The following is a 23,000-nucleotide window of genomic DNA, read 5'->3' as shown; positions in this document are numbered from 1 at the left end:
TCTTTATCAAAAACATACTAGCAGCTTCACATTTGCATTCTTACACAATTTCACACACAGGAGCAGCCTGGTACATCTGAAGACTTCTGGTGGACAGAAAAAAAGTTTTTCTGTTCTTTGCTGGAGGAACTGGGGGGTGAAACATCTCGTTCATGGCCATTTTGAGCTGTACACCCAGTGCAGGATTCAAACTAGCAGCCTCGTTGTCACATATGAACTGTTGGCCACCACCACCAATATGCAAGGGCCTAAAGTGTTAGTTTGCGGCTGGGCTGTAATGTTTCCATTAAGATTATGTCGATCGAGAAAAGCTTTTTAGTTTTCACCTTCAAATTACGACATGCTTTCATGAGGTCAGCTGTTTTCCATGTGGAATGGCCAGTTTTAATGCAGATGCAGTCCCTTGGTATTCAGACAGGGTCCAGGGGAAAGTCAGGGGGAAAGAGTGAGAAAATGAGGAAGGGAGAAGGATGGAGGAAGGGAGGAAAGAGAAGAGAAGAGAAGAGAGGAAGGAGAGCGTTGATTGAAAGACTGTGATTAGCAGTTTTCAGCGGGGCACCAGGGCCACTGAGTTGTTCTAACAGGGTTGTCGCATCTATAGGTGCAGTCAAGGAGAAGTCAGTGCTTTAGAAAGCTCCCTCAATTTCTCCTTTCCCCCCCTGCCCTCCCTCTCTCATTCACTCTCACCACCCAGCCACACTTTTCCTGCCCCTCCAAAAAATCAATATGGCTGTGCAAAGTGCAGCTTGGCCCAGGGGGAGGGCCGGCTAGCTGTAGGGGCTAGATGCGGAGCTTACAGGAGAGGACAAGAAGCGTCCTCCAGGCCTGTCCCACAGGCAGTGTCAAGGACAGACCTGAGTACCAGAGGACTGAGGCCACCAGATTGCCCTTCCCCTCTGCATCTTGCCTTCTCTTTCTCTCTCTCTCTGCTGGCTGGGCTTGGCTGGCTCAGCGGGGCAGAAGAGATCGATAAGCAGGTGAAGCGTTTAAAATCCCCAGCTCCGGAGGCTGACGTTACGCTCCTCAAGAGCCCAGCAGACCAACACATTGCTCAGGGCAGAGCAGCTGGATGGATGGATGAGTGGGTGTACGGTGGTCGCACCTAGTCATTGAAAGGTTTGTGATTTGTGACAATAAACAATTCAATAGCACTTAGCCGTACACAGTGTCTGAGGGGTGTAGAGCCAGACTCTTCACACACACTGCCATTGTCTCAACATGTCACAGATCAGTGGCATTCAGGTGGGTCAGGCAGCCACAGACCAACACACTCTGGTGCTGTATCTCACTGTAAGGCATCCTGCCACAGCTATGATATACCACTATAGATTACAGAAGGAGAAATGGCGTCAAATAAAAAGAAAAAACTGGCATGTACTATCAGTGTCAACAGCGGTGTTCCTCATTTCCATACAGTAGGCTTGACGAAGAAGCCTGTACATGATGCGGATGAAGTGTGCAAGGAGGATTTCAGTCCTGCCGCGTGTCTCCATGTGTGAGTGACTGATCAGAGTGGAAGTGGCTTGTGTCTCTAATCCAGTACCACTGTTAGACAGAGCAAAGACCCGGCTCTGTGTACCACAGCACGGGTTGATCAAACCCATCATGTGACAAGCAACCTCTTCAAATGACGATGATTTCCCAGCTCTGTGTCCTTTCGGCTCCATATTAGATCATCTTCTGACACTACCGAGTCTGGTGCTTCATCTGGGATAAAGATGATGTGCAATCCGACCGGAGGGGCCGGGAGTCAAGGGTAAACGAGGGGCTGAGACAGGGGTACCGCGCTGGATTGGCTGACAGCTGTGACAATTATCATGTGGTATATTATAACGTTATGCTAAACACAAGATTTTAAAACGTATGTTGCTTGACAAAACTCTTCAAAGGTATTTTACCATCAACGCAGCTGTGTGTCACATTCACACGTAACACATAAAATGAGCCATTTTGTAGAGGGGTAAAAAAAGCAGATCATACAACACATCACAAACACAGAGGGTCCTGTCTGCTTCAGTTTTTCCAATCCATCAAAATATGACTAGTTGTTCTACTTTTCCGCTATCAGCTATATCATTTTTTCTAAAGACAACCAGACAGACAAGCTCTTGAATTATTTGCTGAGACCTATTTGTCGGAAATGATTTTTGAATATGGTATTATTAACAAGATACAGCAGCGGGCTACGTTTAAATGCCAACAAGCACCTAAGCCACTGGAAAAACATATGGCACAAAACAGATGTGGACTAAACAACTAGGACAGGTCTAATTCTATCTCATGTAGTCTTTGACCCAGATAAACTGGCATTATGATGTGACCTCAGATTAATATTGAATTAAAGACCGAATATCATTTGTGGCTGTTTACACGACCGTCAGCCCGTCTTCCTAGAATCCTGAAGCAGATAACTTTGCTATAATGGCATTAGCCAAATCCTGAAGTATAGCAGACGGCACTTGTCTTGCTTGAGAAGCCACCTCATTTCTTTATTTATTTTTCCTTCACTCATTCTGAACAAAGGAAAATATTCTACCAGGAATTGAATAGCTTAATCCTCTTTTCACTCTTCCCAGTAGCTTGAATGGTGACAGATTAACATTCTGGAGGTTTACAAACCCAGCCATTTGAAAATGTAATTGCTGGTGCCACACTGCATGCATGTGTTTAAGTTGAGAGTTAATATTAAAGCTTAAAATACACACATGCACTCGAGTCGGGGGTGGATGTGGCCAGGTTGGGCCAGACCCAAGTCACTTAAGCCCGGGCAGGATGGGCCATTCTGTCACGTATGTATCAGGGAGTCGCAAGCTGTCCCAAACCCCACGCTAGGCGCCATAGTTACTGTTCACTTCTGCTAATTATTACAGCCAATCAGAGGGGTTAACGGGGCGGAGCCTGGCCAGACCATGTTCTGGGGCATTTAACAGCTGGCAGGAACGGAGGTGAATGCATTACACACTGCCCTCATCCAATAAAAATAAAACACCCTGACATCTGAGGTGTACTTAGCACAGAGGGAAGGGAGGAAGTAAGGGAGGCAAGACAGGCGGGAGGAGGAGAGGGAGGGGAGGAGGAGGGTGGGGGTGGGGTGAAGGGGAGAGAGAGAGAGCATCTGATAACATGATGTCCAAGTGCCACCTAGTGACAGCTTCCCAGCTTCTCTGGTCCTTAAGGCTCCAGAGCTTCAGGGGTGGGGGGGGGCGGGGGGGAGGTTGGGCATACGAAGCGTTCCAGGACAGAGGGACCGGATATTAGCAGCATATTGTTTTATTCTCCCAAGGACATCTCAGCGAGCACCAACGCTTTCCTACTAAACCATTTAAGTTTCAAATCAAATTACAACACACAGTAAAAGGATGACATTCAAAATTTATGTCGATTTTAATCACTGAACATCTTGTTTCCAGAGACCAATCAAGCAAAAACTCAGCCATCCTCAAGTGACCCCACTGTATGTTCAGTCGGGGAAGCGGGCCTGTAACACTGCACTGGTATGCCGGTGGCCCTGGGCTCCTAGGTTCCCTCCCCTCATTAACCCAGGTATAAATCACACTCTGCCAGTGCCCAGAGGTGAGAAGGATGAGAGTGGAGGTGAGCTTGAAATAATGCTTATGTCACGGCGGGTCAGCCCTCCATTATGGCCGTTTCAAAAACTATTAATCTTGCTTGTAGTCAGTGGCCTAGAAATAATTACTTCATCTAACCCATGTAATACAGCATGACCAGCAGTCGAGCCTGGTCAATTTGAGGCTGGGGAGGCAGGATGGGGGGACGGCGGAGAGGTTGTGGAGAGACAGTGGGAAAGAGAGAGGGAGTGTGCGAGACGGGGGGGGGGGGCACAAATTACCAGGCCCTGTCTCCTGCTACTGGGTGACTGATGTCCTGCTCACTTCAGCTGTGGCCTTTTACACTCTCAACACTGATTTAGATAGATACACACACACACACACACACACACACACACACACACAAGCACGCTCTGAAAGGCAGATCATGTACAAGCACACATATGTACCCACATTAATCTGTGATTAAATACACACACGTTGAGGAACACACAAATCACATTATTTTAAACAAGAGTTCAAAACCCTTTCAAAATTAGACACTTTAACACTGAATTAAATTTGTTTTAGTTAGCACGCAGAGTTGACCCTGATAAAATTCCAAATGGGTACCATTTAACACTATATGATACTTTATATAATTGATCAACAAGTTTTTACTCAATTGTACAAATATGCTTAAAATATGCCCCAAAAAAATACTGATAAATAAAAACATTGCCGCAGTCCAAAATAATCATAAGCAAAGAAGTTAGATAAGGCTTCTAAGACTGTTTTTATTTATCTATATTTATGGTTGTAAAATAGTTTGAGATAGTTGTTCTTTTTACATGAGAAATGAAAACTGACCCCCCAACACATTTGCCCCCCCCCCCAATTGACTCCATGGCTACGGTCACCTGCTATCCACAATTGAACTTTGCATTTAATTTCTCTCTTGACAGATAGCAATTTTTAAGCAAAAAACATATGTTTGTATTGTAAAACATATGTTAAAATAATGCCAACAACATATACCAGTAAAAATATTTTCTTGAGATATCAGTCAGGAGCAGTTTGAAAGCCATGATATAGTACACGGGAATTCAAACCCCACACTGTGGGTAAACACAGGAGCTACTGCAAACTCAGCCTCCATGAACGTCACAGGAAGTATGTATGGAGTGACATAAATAAATGCAGCCCTCCAGTGGCTGTCACAGCTGGCATTGCAGGTGCAAATTTAATTAGTCAAGGTGAAGTCTCCCTTGTTGTCTGAGGGGGGGGGGGGTCCTCGCCATGCACGCCTGTAAACACGCACTATATCCTAATCAGGTGTCACCGCGGCGTTTGATCAGCCCGCGAAAACTTGTCACGAATCCCCGGCAGAGAGTGGGCCGAGGGGGAGAACAAAGGAAAAGAGCTGTCATGAGAGAACAGGGTGGCGGTGGTGATGGCAGTGGCAGTGGATGAAGAGAGTTTGCCCATTAGCAGTCTCTGTCGCCTATCTCTCTCCGACTCCCCTTAACGTCTCTCCTCCTCTTGTTTTCTTTCTTTTCGCTATGTGGCTACCTACAGCACACACCTTACTGCATCCCGTCGCAGCTCTGCGTCTGTACTTCCACTCTGAGGAAATCTCAACCACAGCTGTCACACTCATGCTTCACAACCGCCAACAAAGCTTCCAAAAGAAAACCCCAAAGTAGTACACTACTTTTGTTTACCTCCCCAGAAAAAAACCCACACATGTACAGAGATACAAGCTGTGCTCGTTTTGTTTTTATCAAGCACCGTTCTAAGTAGTTGGGTCCTCCTGAAAAGCCTGCAGAAGTAGAGGCAGACATGCTGTTCTCCTCCCGCCCAGCGCCTCCAGGCTGAATTGAGGCAGTGCAGAAATACACGCGCCATTAGATACTGTTTACCTTTCAGTTTGGGTGATATTGAATACATTAGCCGATTGAACCTCATAAGAAACACAGGCGAGTGACAAGGCCCAATCGTCTTTGCGACTACCATGGTAACTGAGATTACAGGCTAACAAAGAGCAGACAGGAGGAAAAAATATTTAAAACCCGAATAGTGATACATAAATTAATTAAAGGACAAAAAAACAAGTGGAGAATTAAAGTTGGAACATCTGTCAGCGACTTAGCTTCCCAACGTAATACCAGTGTTAGAACATTTATACCCTTGAAGTTAATGATCCCCTCTTTAATTGACAGTCAAGGAAAACTGGCTGCGGCAGCATCCTGCCGAGACGCCGATAAGAGCCCCCCCCCCCCCCCCCCTTCCCAAAAATAAAATAAAAAAACAGTTTAAAGAACCTTGGCACTAATCCCTATTGTCATCCCAGCGCAGCAGAAGGACTTACAAACACAGATAACTCTGCTGAAGCTGTCTATTTCTCAGGAGTTATGGGGACAGCCGAGCCGCTGCGCGCCTCGAATCAGTCACTCAGATTAGCCCAATCCCTCTGTGCTGTCAGTCAGGCGAGACAGTAGCCTGTCACCACATTTACATGAGTCCATCTCATATGTGACAATGCCCCCTATATATGACAATGGCTGCGAGGAAGAGGTCCACTCGCTGGAAGATAGCGTGTGTACAGTATATGGCAGACGGGCTGTTGTTGGATTAAGCTCATGGCATGTGCAGCGCTCGTGTCTTCCCTGACACTCCAACAACAAGTTTAAGGAGTCTTAACCATTGCTGTTTTTTTTCCATCGTGGAGAGAATGTGGGAGATGTATGTCAGATGAAACACACACCTACACTGACAAACACAGAGACACACACACACACACACACACACACACACACACACACAGGGATAAACTTCAAAAAACTTGGAGGTGCACAATGACTTTAGCTTACCTAGTTTATGTCTTTCCCAACGTTGACTTTAATCCACCTACTTCACTTAACATAATGAAGCTCAAAGAATAAAAGGGAAAACAACATAAAATTAAGTACACCCTATAGAAAACATCTGGATCAGTTTTCATCTCGAATAAACACAAGTATGATGGAGATTAAGAGGCCCACCCTAAAACGAATCTCTCTAAAAAAAAATAAAAAAAAACCTAGAGAAGACACAAACTTTGTGGTGTCAAATTATTAAGGGATTAGTTCCTGCGGAGTATGAGTTTGTACTTTTAAATGAATGTGTGTTACTTGCTGGCACCTGAGCGCTCACAGTGTGCTCACTGCTTTTTATGCTTCTGTGGCTCACTCCACTTCAAACAGTCCTGCAACAAATGACAGTGGATGCCCTCTACATAACAGGGCCAGGGCAAGCATGACACAGGGGTTGACAACTGAACCCTCAAACTCCCTAACCCCTACCCCTGCCATGGCACACACACACACGCACACACAAATAGCCCCGAAAACAGCCCTGACATGACCGCTCAGCAGCCCTTCCTAACCCCTCCTTGTGTTTTTTCTCTCTCCATCTCACTGGAGACAACCCTCAATTCAGGACCGTTTTAGCCAGGCAAGTGGATGTGACCCGCTGCCCCCCAGTCAGGCTCATCTGAATAAACAGAGCTGGAGAAACAGGCAGAGGAGGGAAAATCTGCCTACATTATGATAGGAGGAGAGAAGATGGGATTCAGCCAAGGGGCTCCTTTCTTTATGCACGTTTGATCAAGTGCTTGACAGCGCCGGTGGATGGAATTACGGACTGTTGAACAGAAAGTTGTGGTGTGGGTGTAAGTGTGCGTGGGCGTGTGTGTGAGTGTGTGTGCAGTTCAGTCTGGACAGCTGGGTTTCCGTGGCCTGACAGTGTTGGGCTTGTGACAAGCCTGCCGCACCACACCACCACATACAAAGCGCAAACCCGCCCACCAGCCTTCGCAGTCCATCACTCAGGACGGCGGAGGGAAGCGCCGTGAGAAGAGGTCAGATGTGGAGAAAAGAGGTGGGAGGAGAGAGGAGAAGAGGATGAGGAGGAAGAGGAAGGAGGGAGGGCTGGTCAGGGGTTAAGTGTAGAGAAGACAGCGATGAAAGGCAACTGTCATGCACCAGTGCTCGCCCAGGAGCACCTGTCTCGAGAAGAACATGCAAAGTGTGCCGGTCACGTCCTGACAATACCCCCACTTTTCTACACGCACACATAGATCCGCACACACACACTCACACAAGCTCACAGAAAAGGGCTGATGCTCCACCGTTGGAAAGGCATCGCCTGTCTGACAGCATGCCAGTCAAGCTGTCGTTGGCTCCTTCGCATATGCAAGGAAAAGTTAGGCTGATGAAGAAAAAACACACAGGGGCTCAGAGGAAAAATCACTGAGACATGAACAGACTACCTGAAGTGAGGAGACACTTCTCAAAGACTTGATGCAGAGTAAATGCTGGAACGGGCAATACAAAAAAGCTCCATGAAAGCAAATCCTGGATAACCAGGACACCTACTGCAGACTGAAAGTTAGTGTGGTTACTAAAGTCCTCAGGTGGAGACAGCTATCCAAAACACCTGATGGGACAGGGACTAAAGATACCTTTTCAAAATGCTTTCAAGGGTGCCGGTGGCTTGGTGGTAGAGCAGGCGCCCCATATACAAGGCTGTTGCCGTAGCGGCCCGGGTTCGAATCCAGCCTGTGGCCCTTTGCTGCATGTCACTCCCTCTCTCTCTCCCCCCCCTTCATACTTATCTGTCCTATCAATTGAAGGCTTAAAAATGCCCAAAAAATATCTCAAAATGCTTTCAGTATTGTCTTCAATTAGACAGGTAGTGTTACACAGTAATTAGATTAATGGCCAATGTTACTTCAACTGAATCATCATTTAAATGAAGAATTTCAATATGTGATTTCCATGGCCTAGGAAAGTTTGATTACTATTTGTGAACATGAGCTACTCTCCTTTAAAGCCAGAAACCACAGAACTAAGTCTCAAATTTGTGATGTCATCAAGTATTAAAGGTCCCGTGTGTAGGACAAGGGGGCATGTATTGACAGAAATAAAATCTATTTTATAATAAGTATGTGTAAGCAAGTGCATGAAAAAAGGTTGTTGTGTTTTCTTTACCTTAGCATGAGCCATTTAAATCTATCTTTCTATGGAGATTGGCATGTTGCGCCGCCATTTTTTCTACAGTAGCCCACAACGGACAAACCAAAGACTGGCTCTAGATAGGGCCATTCATGTTTTTGTGTTTTGGAGAGGAAGAGACCTCTGTGAATTATTTGGCTCCCAGTAAAAACCTCATGAACTTCAAATATCACCGCTTTGTCAGTGGACTTTTGTACCTAAATATGACACCCTAGGTAACCCCCTGTGTCTTTTGTTGATGTTCCAGGGCGGTGCATCAATTCATGATTGTTACATTGTGTCTTTTCAAAATAAACTTCCATTTTCTCAGGAAATGTACAGTTTCTGCTTGTTAGATGCATAATCTTTCTCAAAATACACTTACAATGTAGACAAAAAATTAACTTTCTGTGTATTTCCTTATGCAACAAAGCATGTGGTTTGGTTTAGAAAAAAACAACATGGTTTGACTTAAAGGCCCTGACACACCAAGCCGATGGTCGGCTGTCAGTCAATGTTGGGCCACCGGTGAGCATCTGTCGTCCTAGTGGCCCTGTGAGGCAAGTAAACAAACGGCTAAAGTCAAAAGGGAATCAGATCAAAACAAACTTGTTATATAAGGTAATGGATGATAAGGCACGTTTTTTTGGCCTCTGAGGTCATTAGCAGAAATGTTTTATGATAATTTGTGTTATTGTTCACTAGCGCACAGTAAATGTGATTTGTTCCCTCAACACTGGATTTTGTTAATTTGCTAACTGGCGGATTAGCATCATGACAGCCTTCTGGTTTCCCTTTTTGAATGATGGTTACAGACTACAGCTGCCTGCTGATATGGAGAGTACTTGCTGGTTGGCCAATGTTTGTAGTCTTTGCGGTGTGTTCATGTGCAACCTTTTGGCTGACATGAGGTGATGCAAAAGTCACCTTCTTCGCTGCTGGTTCTTGGATGTCAATCTGGTATGTCTGGACCTTACAACTCAGACGTGACCAGCAAGCTCAGGTGAATGTCCAGGGTATGTTAGACCCATCCACCTCCCCTCCCACCAGTCCTATAGTGACTTTCCAGCTCTTTATATAACATAGTTACTGACAGCGTTATAAGCTGATGCCACTCGGCAGCGTTACAAGATGATGGTGCCTGGTGGTGTATCATACTGCTGCAAAAGGTGCCTTTGCGCTGTATCTCACACCAAAGTCACTGATCAAGCAGCAGTATTTGACGAGATGCGAATGAAAACTGGCTGGATGACACATTAGCAGGTGCTAAGCTAGCAGTCTGTTCCTGGCATGCCAAACAGCATTGGAGAAACACAAATTTGAAACATGAAACTGCTTTACTCAGTGTTTTCACTGGTTTAAATCACTTGTCCATTTGTTATGGAGAGGATGACACCTCTAAGGATAATTCGGCTCCTGGTAAAACCACCTAAAGAATGAAGACTTAAGGAATTCTAACCAGGAGAACTTTCAGCTAGTTGCAATCTAGTCTCGCCACCAGATAATCAGAGATCTCCGCCTTCTGATAGTCTGGGGACACTCCTTTCTAAAGTGTGTTTAACACACTGGCGAAAACGGCCGGCAACAAAGCAACGCCTCCTGCATTTTTGAAAAGGACACGCCTTCTCGGAAATGTGCGCTCCCCCTTTTCTCGTCCGCAAGGAAACAAACACACAGAAAGCTTGAAAATGCATGCCAAGAGATTTAACTCCGTTTAATCAAACGTGTGCTCATCTGTAAATAAAATATTTTTTCCAGCGGATGTCTTAGTTACAACATGATTGAGCTAACTGGAGTAGTTTCATGTCGTATCTGACAACAGGAGGCTTTTAACAGATGACGTCCTGTTGTTAGCTTTGCTGCTAGTGTTAGCTGTCCCTGTCAGCTTCAGCCACTGATGCTTTCTAGACATCGTGATTTCCCAAAACTGAATAAATACCACACATAGCAACACAAAACTGCTTTGCTAGCTCAATCATGTTGTAACTAAGATATCCGCTGGAAAAGACATTTTTTTCACGGACCGTTTAATGAGTTATTACCTATTACAGACACCGCTAACGGCTAACAGGGCTAACAGCTAACGGTTAGCCCAGCTAAACGTGCACACAGAAATAGTAATGTTTGTTCAATCATTGTGTTTATAGACTTAACAAACATCGGATTAGTCTAAACGGTGATACAGTGATGTGAAAAATGTGATACATAGGCTATATATCTAGCTAAACGCTGCTTTTCTACTGGTAAGTATTTGTAAACAACAAGGCGATTCCCTCTAACGTTATAGTCCAGCCAGACGGATGAGTCATGGCCTTGTAAAAGACTATGTTTGTTTCTTTTAGTTGCTGAGAATGTGTCGCCGCAAATGCGACAAACATCCACTAACTTTGATGACATTTTCTGCGAGCTTGGCTGAGCCATTTTGTACCGCTACACGTGTTTCTAGTGGGACTATGTTTACAAGCACAAGAGTTCAGTGAGCCACCGAAGGACCGCCCTGCAGATTTACTATTGGTTCTGCAACGTACAGAGTTTTTTTAAACTCTGAAATTGTATCCGCCCATCTAAACACAAAATCAGGGAGAAAGTCATCAGTCTTTAGTTAAGCAAAGTCTAAAGACTGACTTGTGAGTCTAGTTGCAATCTGCAAACCTCACTGCTAGATGCCACTTAATCCCCCAAGAGGGAGAGTTGTTAATTTTAACTAATACTTTTGGACTGCCGTAGATCATAAGAATGATGTATGAATTTAAAAAATGGGAAACTGCCTTTGTTATGCTTTTTTGCAATTGCAACCATGGCAATGTTGGCTAGTTGAATAACATACAAAATTGAATCCCTAGCTGACACCATTGTTATCAAAACTTTCCTATTAAGTAAAACTGTGCTGTATTACAAAATCACATTTTGTTAGTTTTTACAAGTAGAAACTACCTGTGTTATTTTTGGTAAGCAGGGGAAGCCAAGTATACCTCCAGCTGGCTAAGCTAATTGCAATGCTAAAACCTGGCACTGGCTAAAAGGAGGCACTCTGTATGCTCAGCCTCTACAAAGCACTAAGCTAAACGCCAGGTATTTTAACACACTTTCATTGCTCATGTTTATGGAAAAGAACTTATGATGTACAAATTAACAGTTAGTATTTACAGCGCCCTGTGAACTTGGTCTCCTGCAGCTTTTGTGAATGAAGGGTTTTGGACTTTCCATTGAAACCAGATGTTGGGCAACACCGTAGCAGTAGGCACTTCCACTTTATTGGAAAGGTGAGTCATTACAAAGGAAAATAAATTCACAAATAAACAGCACAGAGACTGTTCTGTCTGATACAGGTGGTTTTGCATAGTGAAATCATTTTATTAGAGTTAGCTAAAATTAGCAACAACCAGGGCAGCTAGGGTGTATTCTAGGTTGCTCTGACTGTTACTGACATTTTTGCTTTGAAGGCTGAAACTGAATAAGTGTGATGCAATATTGCCTCTGTAATTGTTAATCTTTCCAATATCCATGGTGCTAAACAAGTTTATTGAAGTTTTTATCCCTTATGTTCTGTTAGCATTCACACAAACAGCAGCCTTAACACACACACACACACACACACACACACACACACACACACACACACACACAAGTATAGAGAACCACAGCATTCAAAGACACCAATACCTCACACTTAAACCTGTCAACCTACACAAAACCCCACACATAGTGTACGTTCACACACACGCCACCAGAATGCCAAACAAACAGAAATGGAAAATAAAGACTCGCCCAGATCATAGCCTCGAGTGGCTAATGAACCCCCTGGAGACTCTGGCCTCTATGTATGAGTTGAGAGGGTCATTCCCATGTTTATTCAGCACCAGTCCAATGAGCCACCGCCATCTATTGATTGAGCTGATTATTCTATGTCTCTCTTGTGACGGGACACATGCATGACAGATGAACCCTACTTGGGCAGGTCACATTGGATGTAATCTCATTGAATCTGACGGCTGATCTGGTCGGCCAGTTTGCATGATCCACATCACGTTCCTTGTTTGCGACCACGCTGACATCTGTGGCTAATGTCTCAACACTAATAGGAGGTGCTCGGTAGGGGCTGTCAAACACGTAAGCTGTCAAGGGCTGTTTGGACAATCCTAGTGACTGTTTCCAGGGGGTAAATGGTAAACATAGCAATATACCCAAGTATTGGTACCTATAGCGGTGTGTCACTAGCACAATATACCATAATGGTTTTAAGCAATCAAGCTTAAATATCATTTCTTAAATTGGGAAGGAATGAAGGCTGCTAGAGGAAATCAAACTAAGCTGGTTTGCATGAATGCACAACATGATTATTGCTGCTCATATCTGTGGAGATAAGTTCTATTTTGCTTTTGGTAGAACTCTTTTTAAATTTTGCACCTTGGTTCATGCCAACCAGTCAGAGCTGAGGAGACTGAAGCCGTTGCTGCAAATGCCCTTGCAATTGCAGCATGACTCACTTTGCCGTTTGATCCCCGAAATCACACCAAACCTTATGCCTAGAATGAGGCTATCTCTGTTTTTCCATTTAAATGTTCAGTAAGATCACAGGTCCTCTCAAGCACATATGGAAGTCCGTGACAGGCCATCTTAGCCATGTACCCTGAGACAATGCAGGCGGGGCCGTAAAAGTTGATATCCTTCCAGATGCAAACCAAATGTAGACATTGTGCACCTTTAAAATGTCATGCATTCAACACAGACCATTATAAAAGAAGGTGCTAGGAAGTGAGGTCACAACATGCAGGGTTTCTCATATTGATCATGAGAAGCTAACCCAACACCTATATGGCTAATAACCACATACACCATGACATGGTTTTCTGTCATCAACAAAGAACCATTTCATGGGTAATAAAGACTAACTTGGCATCATTTTGTCTCAAGGAAACAGCTTGCTTGTGTCACCAGTTGTAGGGCATTAAGACTTGCCCACCAAAATGCTTACTGCAGCTAGAGATGAAATGGTATCAAGATTTAATATCACACTTACAGTTAATATTATCACAGCTATCAATATATCATGGTATTATTTAAATGTGCCGAAATGTCCAAAAAGTACTGATACACACTCACATCATTTCACCAAGGTTTATACTGAAAACTACAAATAAAATTCTATATACCCTTTATTTGCATAAACATTGATATAACATAGCCAATACCTTATGTAAACATATCAACGCTATATCAAATGTGTATCAAAGATAGCCTGTCTTTGAAATGGTTGCTCAAGTGTCTGTGTCACTGTTAATGAGGACAAGGAATCAGTAGCGTCACTGGGTTCGCCTGCTGCACCCCCACGACAATAGCAAAACAAACCCACACTGCATGCTGCACCTTTGCACCTGCATCTGGGAGTTTTTAAAGTGCAGTAACTAAAATTTAAAACAGTAATACCAACCGTCAGGGATTTTACCATGGTTTATCGTAAAATTGTTAAGCGTTTCATCTCTAACTACAGTGCTCCAACATTTAATTAGTTAAGGTCAAAGAAGAGAATCTATAGGCTAAATTTAATGAACAAAAAACAATAAAACAAAATAAAGCAATAGTGTAAATATGCAAACACAATGCATGTCCTATCTCATTCGTTTCACTCCAATACAAGTTATGACATTCTTGTACCAAGCTGGGCAGGGGAACTAATACATTACAGTTAAGTATGTTAGCTGAATTACTTTAAAGAGAAGCTTGACTGACCAAGTTGAACTGTAAACAGCTCAGTCCAAATATATGAGCCAAAGATCAAATAGGCAAGACAAGGTAAAGACATGTAGAGGAAAGGCTCAGCAGCAGACTAATCAGCCCCCTCCAATGCTCACACAGAAGATCAATGAAGGACCTGGGGCCTTGGGCTTGCGCTATATTACACACCAACACTTCATATTCATTCATTGATTTTACTTTTCAGAATAGTATATCATTGAACTCCAATGGGAGCAAAAAATAGAGGCCGGGGCTGAGGTCAACCCTCGCGTGGACGGATGTTTGCACAATATTGATGGCGCACACAGAAAGAAATGACTAAATATCTGGATCAATAGCTAGTTTCCCTAGCCACGACAGGTTGTTCCAGATGGAAATATATAAATACTTCTTATGGCTACTGCAGTGGCCCTAACGAACAGGGCTAAATGCCCCCCTTAAGGTAAACTCTTTCATTAGCTAAGGCCAGAGGTGACAAGAGGGGTCTGCTGATGCTACAATGCCACACTTCCAGTGGCCTGAGGATGCTAATGCACACAGGGGCCCAGTAAAGGGGCCAAGGATATGACAGGTCACAAGCCCTGGGCAAAGTGCTCTGTGCTACCTGACCCTCCTATTCATTTGTAATGATGATGGGCCCAGGCTACCCCGTTCTCGGTCATGTTCAAGTAATGCATACCCTGAATAATTTAGAAAGTCTTTTCTCCAGTTGTCACATAAAGTCACTTTCTAACTGTAGTAATTAGAACTGGAAGTGGGCGGTCCATTATAGTTAGGCCTAAAGAAACAAATTTGCATGTGGAAGTCTCTAATTTTCAGCCACATGAAGCAAGAACGAAGTAGAGTTAAATGTGTTGAGCATTAGGTAATCAACTCAGGCCAAGGGCCTTGTGAAAATCTTGCATCCTGCTGTGGCTGCTGATGGCACATGAGCTGCCTGTTCTTATTTACAGCACAACACTTTTACTGAGAACAACACCCAACCTCACAGCTTCCCCTGCTCCACGGCGGCCAATGGGGCCATAAAGAGGGAGGAACCACATCGTTGCCTGCTCCTTAATTAAATGAAAGCTATAAGGTTCATTTGCCTCCTTTTGTTACACATTGAACTGGCCAGCCCACTGCTGAAGACCTCCCAGACGCCATCCCTGCTTGGCCCTAAATCATGACTGGATAAACTGCCCGGGGTCCCTGCTGGACACACAGCGGCCGCCCAACGGCAAGGCCAGAGCAGGGCATGCGGTGGATCGACACCTAGCCAGCGATAAGTAATTCTGTAGAGGATTAGCAGCATGATAGCCTGATCAATACTGTGTGCTCAGGCCATTAGGAATGCAGCGAGGAAATGACCCCCTCCGGTAATAAAGCAGGGCATCTGGGTTCTCCTTCATTTGCCAGCTCCATTAGTGTAATGGTATCATTATCTGCCACAGCCGTATTTTTCTGAGCTCTGGCTTTTCCACAGCTCGACCGGCGGGGGTCTGATGAAGCTGTGAGAGCCCCCATGCAGAGTGTTCCCCTTTCTACCATTCTACACAGAGCCAGGTGTAAATCTAGCTCTGTTGGAGCTTATGTGCTACCCTGCCTTAGGTATCCATACCCATGTTTTATGTCAGCACCCAACACTATTTCTCCATTATTGGCTCATTAATAGAGCAAGCAGCATGTAGCTTGGGTTAAAAGGGAGAAAAAGATGGCCGGCAGAGCGCAAAGCTGCTGAATGTGCTGAATCTGACACCCCCTCTTGCTAAAACACCAGGCCTGACATGACAGGACGTCGGCATTAGTCGCCATAAATCGTTTCCTTTACACTAATTCACGGGCTAACATTTTGTGTGGGAGAATTGATTAACCATGTCTGGATGTGTGGCCACATAATCAGCTTTTACCTCGGTAGTTGTTAATTTAACAGAATTGCCAAGGGAAACACAAACCATTTTAATGAGTGTTCAGAAATTAAATACCCTAAACAGCTTGCACTAGGTGCCACAACCAGAGCAAACCAATGAGGCTGATCTAAGCAATGGGCTGGGCTGAGCCCAAGACCTCACAACATCTGGTGACCCTGTGTGATCATTACTTAGCCTGCCGCTCACACACACACTTCCTGTTTCGACACAGCACTTTATACTTGTCATCACTGTCCAAATGGCGAGCTTGCATCAAAGAAAGCATTAGAACATCGGGTTAAGGGAAAGGGTCAGTGCCGTTTTCACACTTGCCAAGGCATGCGTGGAAATTCATCCTGTGATGACAATACTGGTAAAACAAAGCTAAATGTTTTCAATTCATTCAGCTACAAGGTGAGTTAAATGCTGGAAAGGAAATCCATGAGAATGTAGCTATTTGAGAACTTATGGTAGTGCACAAACTTACAAATAGTCTGCGATTTGTCAGGTTGAAACAACAAAGAAAACTGTTAGTGTGTCAAACAATGTCTGATGGATCCATCCACTAGTCTAAATTTTAAAAAAAAGTGTCATTTAATGTGGATGGGGTGTGTTTAGATCTCCCTGGGCAGTTAGGCCAACGTCCTACTCTGAGTAATTTAAAGAATATATATATAGACAATGGCATCCCACCTGTCAGTGTGCTATAATGACATGCAGCGGTGAGATTTTCTAGGGAGATTGTGTGTTCATTTGGCACTAATCTGTCGGTGCTTGCATTCCCTAACTCAGAATGACAGTGGACCCATCATAGTGCATCTCTCACTTTGTGCAGCACTGCAGACACACTCACTTACAGGATAAGACAACCACCGTATCCAAGTTATTCGCTATAATAATATCTGTATCATTATACAACCACTGAAAATATTTTCAAAAAGTAGCCAAAATGCATGCAGCTCCTTCCTTGGCTGCTCTACAGTCACATAGCCGTTTTACAATTACAATTCCTCTTGCTCATCCTTTTATTTATCTAAAGAGAAAGGAAGCTAAGCCATTAGGTCTGTGCAGTGCTGCCTGACTGCCTGAGGGCCAGCTGGAATGAGTTCTCTCTCTGAGCCGCTCATCTGGCCGCCATGGCTGCTTTCATAAACAGGAGGAACCACGTCTTACATAGTTTCACTGCTGTCTAACATGATCCAAACATATGTGCCACAGCAGACGGCGTCCAAGTCAGGAGATAAGAGGAGGAACAGACAGAGAGGCAGACAGACAGACAGGCAGACACTATGACTATGGGCGCAAAAACACATCCCAGGATGCCTTGGGCACAGCAGAGCCTTTTCCTTCCTCTCCTTTAGTATCTCAACAAACCGCAAAGTTACAGTTATACAGCATGTGAAAGCCTGATTAAGCCCAGGTCAGCACGAAACACAGCTTAAAGCAGCAGCACACACAACAACAACAGTTGGGCATCACAGATTACAGACACACCCACCTCTGTTTATATTGTGCAAATAATCCTGCACACACCTCACTTTAATACATTAGCAGATCATACAGCTGGCATACTTACAGAGGGTAAGAACAGTAATCACTACATTAGCCTATAATTTCTCATTTCTACTGTACATCAGATTACCAGCGTTTATTCTCTGTATCTATAACAAAGCCTGAAGCAGCTGTGCACTGCTGGCCTGGCACCTTGCCAAATGTGCTGCACACTAACTTTACCATTTGTTTTCACTGTTGCACCAGGCTGCTGCACTGCCACTACTACACAACTCATTCACTGTTCATTCTCCACAGTAAAAAAGCATCCCGAATTAAGCTGTGACGTTGCCTTTTGTTTGTCTTGCTTTTTATTAAATGCTAATAATTATAAGCGATGCAACAGTTCTGACTTTCACTGTTTTCTCACCGATATGCTACAGACTTTCGCTCGTATCGTGTTTCCAGTACATATGGGATGTTGCAAAGACGTTAATCTGCAAGCAACAGCTTCTCCTCGGCAGTGCGTTTACGTGACAGAGCACCGTTTTAATGCAACTGTAATTCTTCATTGTGGAAGACTGGGGGGGAAAATGGAAAACACAATAAAGGAAACAAGGCAAGGTGAGGTATGCGCTGACATTCACGGCTTTCTAGCCTCCGAAATGCAGCCAGCAGCGTCACATAAGGAGCATTAGATATTCAACGAGCGACAGGGCTTAGAAATATGCCAGACCTTACGGAGAAAAACGCTATCAATACCTTTCTTCTCTTCTCCCCCTCACTGTCACCCGATCTTTTCATGTTCCTGGACTTGTGTTTACACTGCCTCGCTTTCACTAGAGGAGACGCTGGTTGTTGTAGTACGCGTATAGACAGCGTATTAATGTATTATCATGTTAGAAAGGGCACGTGCAAGTGTAGCTTTTCGTGTTAATTCTGTCGGAGACCTGGTGTCAATATTTTAAGTGTACAATGCTTTTAGTGGAGAGACTCATGAGGGTAACGGTATAAACGTAGTGAAGAGAACTACAAATCCCATTGAGAACGTGTGCTCGCGACGGAAGCAGCTTCAGCACGCTCTAGATGTTGCACTGCGCAGGTGCAGTGCAGGTTCAGATCTACAAAGTGCGAATACGCCGGTCAAGGTAGATTTAAATCAGTGATTTAAGTTCAACAGCTCTTAAAATGGCTGTGACATCAAAAAGAAGATATAGAACACAAGTGTAAAAGTAAAAGTCACCACTACCACACAATATAACCTCTAATATTAATATTATTATTATTAGTAGTAGTATTAGTAGTAGTAGTAGCAGTAGGAGTAGTTGTAGTAGAGGTAGTAGTAGCCTAGTAGTAGGTGTGGTGGTCGTACTGCAGTCCATATTACATAGTATAATAATATTACGCTATATTATATTTTATAATAATTTGATGTTTTACATTTTAAAGGTATGTGTTTTTTAAAAAAGTCAAATATTTTCTTTGAAATATCTTGGTCTTCAACATGGATATTCCATATGTTTCCCCCTTTTTCTAATCGAAAGCAGTGCCACTTTCATCTGTGTAAAAATAGCAATCATGCTTTGAACGTATTCCAGCTCAAGTCCCGCCAGCCGTCTTTCAACTCTTGCATGCATCTCAAATCCAGGTGCTCCTCCGCCGGTGTGGGCTTCAGCCGCGTCAGCCCTTTTCACCTCCCTACCCATCATGAAAGTGCACCGTAAACGCACGGCGTCCATGTGGCTGCCTTTATGCATCACCCACAGTCGAGGTACCCTCCAAAGAGTTCATCCACATTGCTCATAACATGTTTTGAATAGTGCTGAAATGTGTTCTGTCCATTGTTCCCTATCAAAGCACATGTGAAATACATGAGAGGGTTTCACGGATGAAGCAGCCGCAGTGGTGGGAGGGCGGCGCAAGGGCGGATTGCAGGGGTCTGACACACCTGCTACATATTACCATTGCAGACTTTGATCAGTGTCTTCATTAGTTTCTTTTGTAATCTCTTTTCTTTTATGGTAGAGCTGACCCAAGTGAACCGGGTATAGTGATTTAACACACATGTTTCTTTCACCTGTCTTGTAAAATGCTCAAAAGCTCTCCCACTTTCAAAGATGTCGGTGTCTCTGGCATCCCTTACTAATAAACGGAGGGGGGTTCGTTTGATTCCTATTTATAACCTACATTTCCTCTCCTCTGTCCTGGTCTTCCAAGGGGAGAGTATGTTTGAAAAATATCCTTGGAATCATTTTGAGAAAACTAGATCCATGTGCATGCATATATAGGTTTTTTTTCACATTAACATATGTCAGCCTATAGTGCCTTTTGAGAGCTACTATCATGGAAAGAAAATCTTACAATGTTGTAAATAATTTCCTTTTTTTTATCTTATAATGTCAAAATCCGCCTTCATCCAGCCTCCCTCACCCCGATCTATCGTTACACTATGTTCCTTTTATGCGTCAAACTATCATTCACATGTTCCCACTGTCAATCATCTTTATGGTTAACATGTCAAGGAACAGAGGGTTCCCTGCCTGACTTTTTCAGCTGAGACTGTCAGATCTGGAGCTCTTTGAGTCAACATAATGTATAGGGCCTTTAATGGCAGACAGGCCGCTTACCTTGTCCAACAATCCCTGCAGTAGCTTGGTTTTTAATTCCATCGCTGGTGGCCCATCGGTGGGATAGTGTCAGAGTCCTCACAGCCCCCATGGCTGAGGAATCATATGTGCATAGTGGGGCCTGTTAAATAATTCACAAAGTATATAAACCATTCAAGTCATGTAGTTTAGTTCTCAGTAATGGGGGTTTGTGGATTTCAGAGACAGGGTAGAGGGAAATGCTTTGATCATAATTAGGTGCATTGCTTTAAAAATGCATTTTAATACACTTACAAGTTACCTTATTAAAACTGTAATGCTATTCACGAGACAGAAAATCTCATTATTTTGAAGGAATACGTAGACATTTGTTTACTCTTACAGAGCGTTGGAGAAGAAGATCAATATCATTCTCCTATGATAGTGGGATCGATTCCTTCATCTACTGTAACTTGCAGCAAGAAAACAAAAAACATGTTTCCCACAGCTAGTCCTTTTAGTTTTTTCATTACTGTCATAAAATCTTTTTTAAATCCATACCAGTCCGATCCGTCATTACAGCTTTCTTAACGGAACGCGTCAAATTATCACTCTTGTGTTCTCACTGTCAATCACTGTGTTGGGGAACATGTCAAAGAGAAGAAAGTTCTCTGAATCATTTTTGCTCACTGATCAGATCTGAGGCTCTGTGAACAATCATAACGTACAGGCGCTTTACATGGAGACAAGCCAATTACCTTCTTCAACAATGCCTGTCATTTGTCCTACAGTGAATCAGGCTCTAAAACAGGCACCTCTCCTCTCATGTCCGACCTGTGGGGTTCAGCATAAGGCGAGGTCATCCCTGTACACACTCTGATGTGGTATCGTATGAGATGGGGGGGGGTGGTGGGGGGGGATCACTTTGAACTTCTTCTATCGTCATAAAGCCCTCCCTACTGGTCTGGCCAATGTGTAGGTGCTCATGATGGGGGTATGTTTTCTGTTATTGTGCATTGCATCAGATCCGGATGACCCTCTGACAAGGCTCCTTTTTGTGATATAATGAGTGTTAAAAAAAAAAAAAAAAAAAAAGCAGCTTGGGAAGAATAAAAGATGAGACAGTGCCAGAATGTACTAAAGCACAGTAAAGGAAGACAGAGACCATTGTGTCGTGTCTGTATTAAAACCAGAGCCCACAGCCCCGCAATCATCTCTCCCCAGTGCTTCAAACTATTGTATAGCCTGAAAAATCAGAAATACAAGAGACAGGCCTCTTTGTGAATAATGATATCTTTCCGATGCAGGAGTTTCTGTTGGGCCACCTAGATTTTATTATTACTTTATCAAGTTAAGCTGTGGTTTCTGTATGAAAGAGAGGAAGCAAACTACTGGGAAAACTGAAAACAATACAGTCGAGCTTTGTCCTGCATTACACAGGACCTCTGGTGAAGGTACTGTTAAGAACTGTAAACAACATTTTTCGCTCACCGCAACTTCGGCCAGGGACTATCCTCAGCATATTGTGCTGCCCCCGTGAAGACAAGCTCTTTTTTGATTTTTATTTATATCGAATGAGCATATGGAGCAAGTATGTGCTTGCTAACCTTCAATGCTTAGCCCTAGGAAACTGTTATTTGTCAGTGCTATAAAGCAGATTGCTGCCCAGTGGTTTCAATTAACATCAAAGAGCTCTTCGCAGGCAGTAATAGTTATATCAAAACCTGAAATGTATTATTTAGGTTGGAGTCCTCCAAACGATTATGTCCTCTTCAAGACGAGGGTTTTCTTTTCTTGCTGACTTTTTCCATTCCATACAGTCCGCCGCCTTCGCCTTGTTGCTTTGAAGCACCCCCACATCACTCCTGTACAGTCTCTTTGTAGCACCAGGGTACCTGTGTGGCTCACACCTGGTGGCCTATTAGTTACAGGGCATAAAAAAGACCCTACAATAGCGATGGAGAAGATTAAAAGTCCTGTTTAGCTAGGTGGGTAGATTCTGACAGATTTTGGAAACTGTCCCAGGTTTCCGTTATTCAGTTCTCACTGGAGCCACATATAATGTATCCACTGCTGGTACATGCATTATATTAACGACTGCAAAATGTAGAATGTGTAAAAGGTGCAAAGTTGAGAATAGGCAAGAGAGTGTTAAAGGAGAATTGCCTCTTTGAATCATTTTATGGTGACAGTCTTTCTTCTAACTGTGACACCACATGTAATTTCTATTACCTTGCAGTGCAACAACAGGCTCACTTATAGATTATGCAAAATAAGACACGTTACATTTTTTGATTGCAATGAAGAGCCAACCTAAGTAAAGGACATTGTAAATCATTAAGTTTTTATCAGCATGTCGTGTAGAAATCAAGTGGCAACCTGTGGGGCTGACAAATGAAGCCAAGGCAAAAGTGCCAAAACTGTAGTTCTTTGAACTGCCACTTGAGGCTGGCTCCAAGATCAAGTCAATCCCCATAGAAACCCATGGTGATATTTACAGGAGAAATATACATGTTTACAGCCTGTTACAAAAAACAGTTTTGGTCTCCATTGCTAATTTCCCTGTTCATGACAACTGTACAGAGGGTACATTTTTATATAACTCACCCATTTAAATCTTATTAAGGTTAACAGTTATGCATAACTAAGAGCATGTACACATTAAACCCTTGACAAGTCACTGCTATGCTGGTTAGGTAACGTAACCATTGCATA

General features: G+C 43.6%; 1 protein-coding gene across 1 annotated transcript in view; it reads right to left on the bottom strand.

Moving 5' to 3' along the window:
- Positions 1-18,539, bottom strand: part of fto (FTO alpha-ketoglutarate dependent dioxygenase) — a 134,320-nt gene extending 115,781 nt beyond the window's left edge. Inside the window, exon 1 of the mRNA XM_049604571.1 lies at positions 18,463-18,539. Within this exon, the coding sequence (XP_049460528.1) occupies positions 18,463-18,504 (42 nt within the window). The 5' untranslated portion in view covers positions 18,505-18,539. The remainder of the gene's footprint in view (positions 1-18,462) is intronic.
- Between the last annotated feature and the right edge of the window lie 4,461 nt (positions 18,540-23,000).

This window comes from Epinephelus fuscoguttatus, linkage group LG2, assembly GCF_011397635.1.
Source record: "Epinephelus fuscoguttatus linkage group LG2, E.fuscoguttatus.final_Chr_v1".
NCBI lineage: Eukaryota > Metazoa > Chordata > Actinopteri > Perciformes > Serranidae > Epinephelus > Epinephelus fuscoguttatus.
Note: the sequence above shows the minus strand (reverse complement) of the source record. Positions and strands in the feature narration are given on the sequence as shown.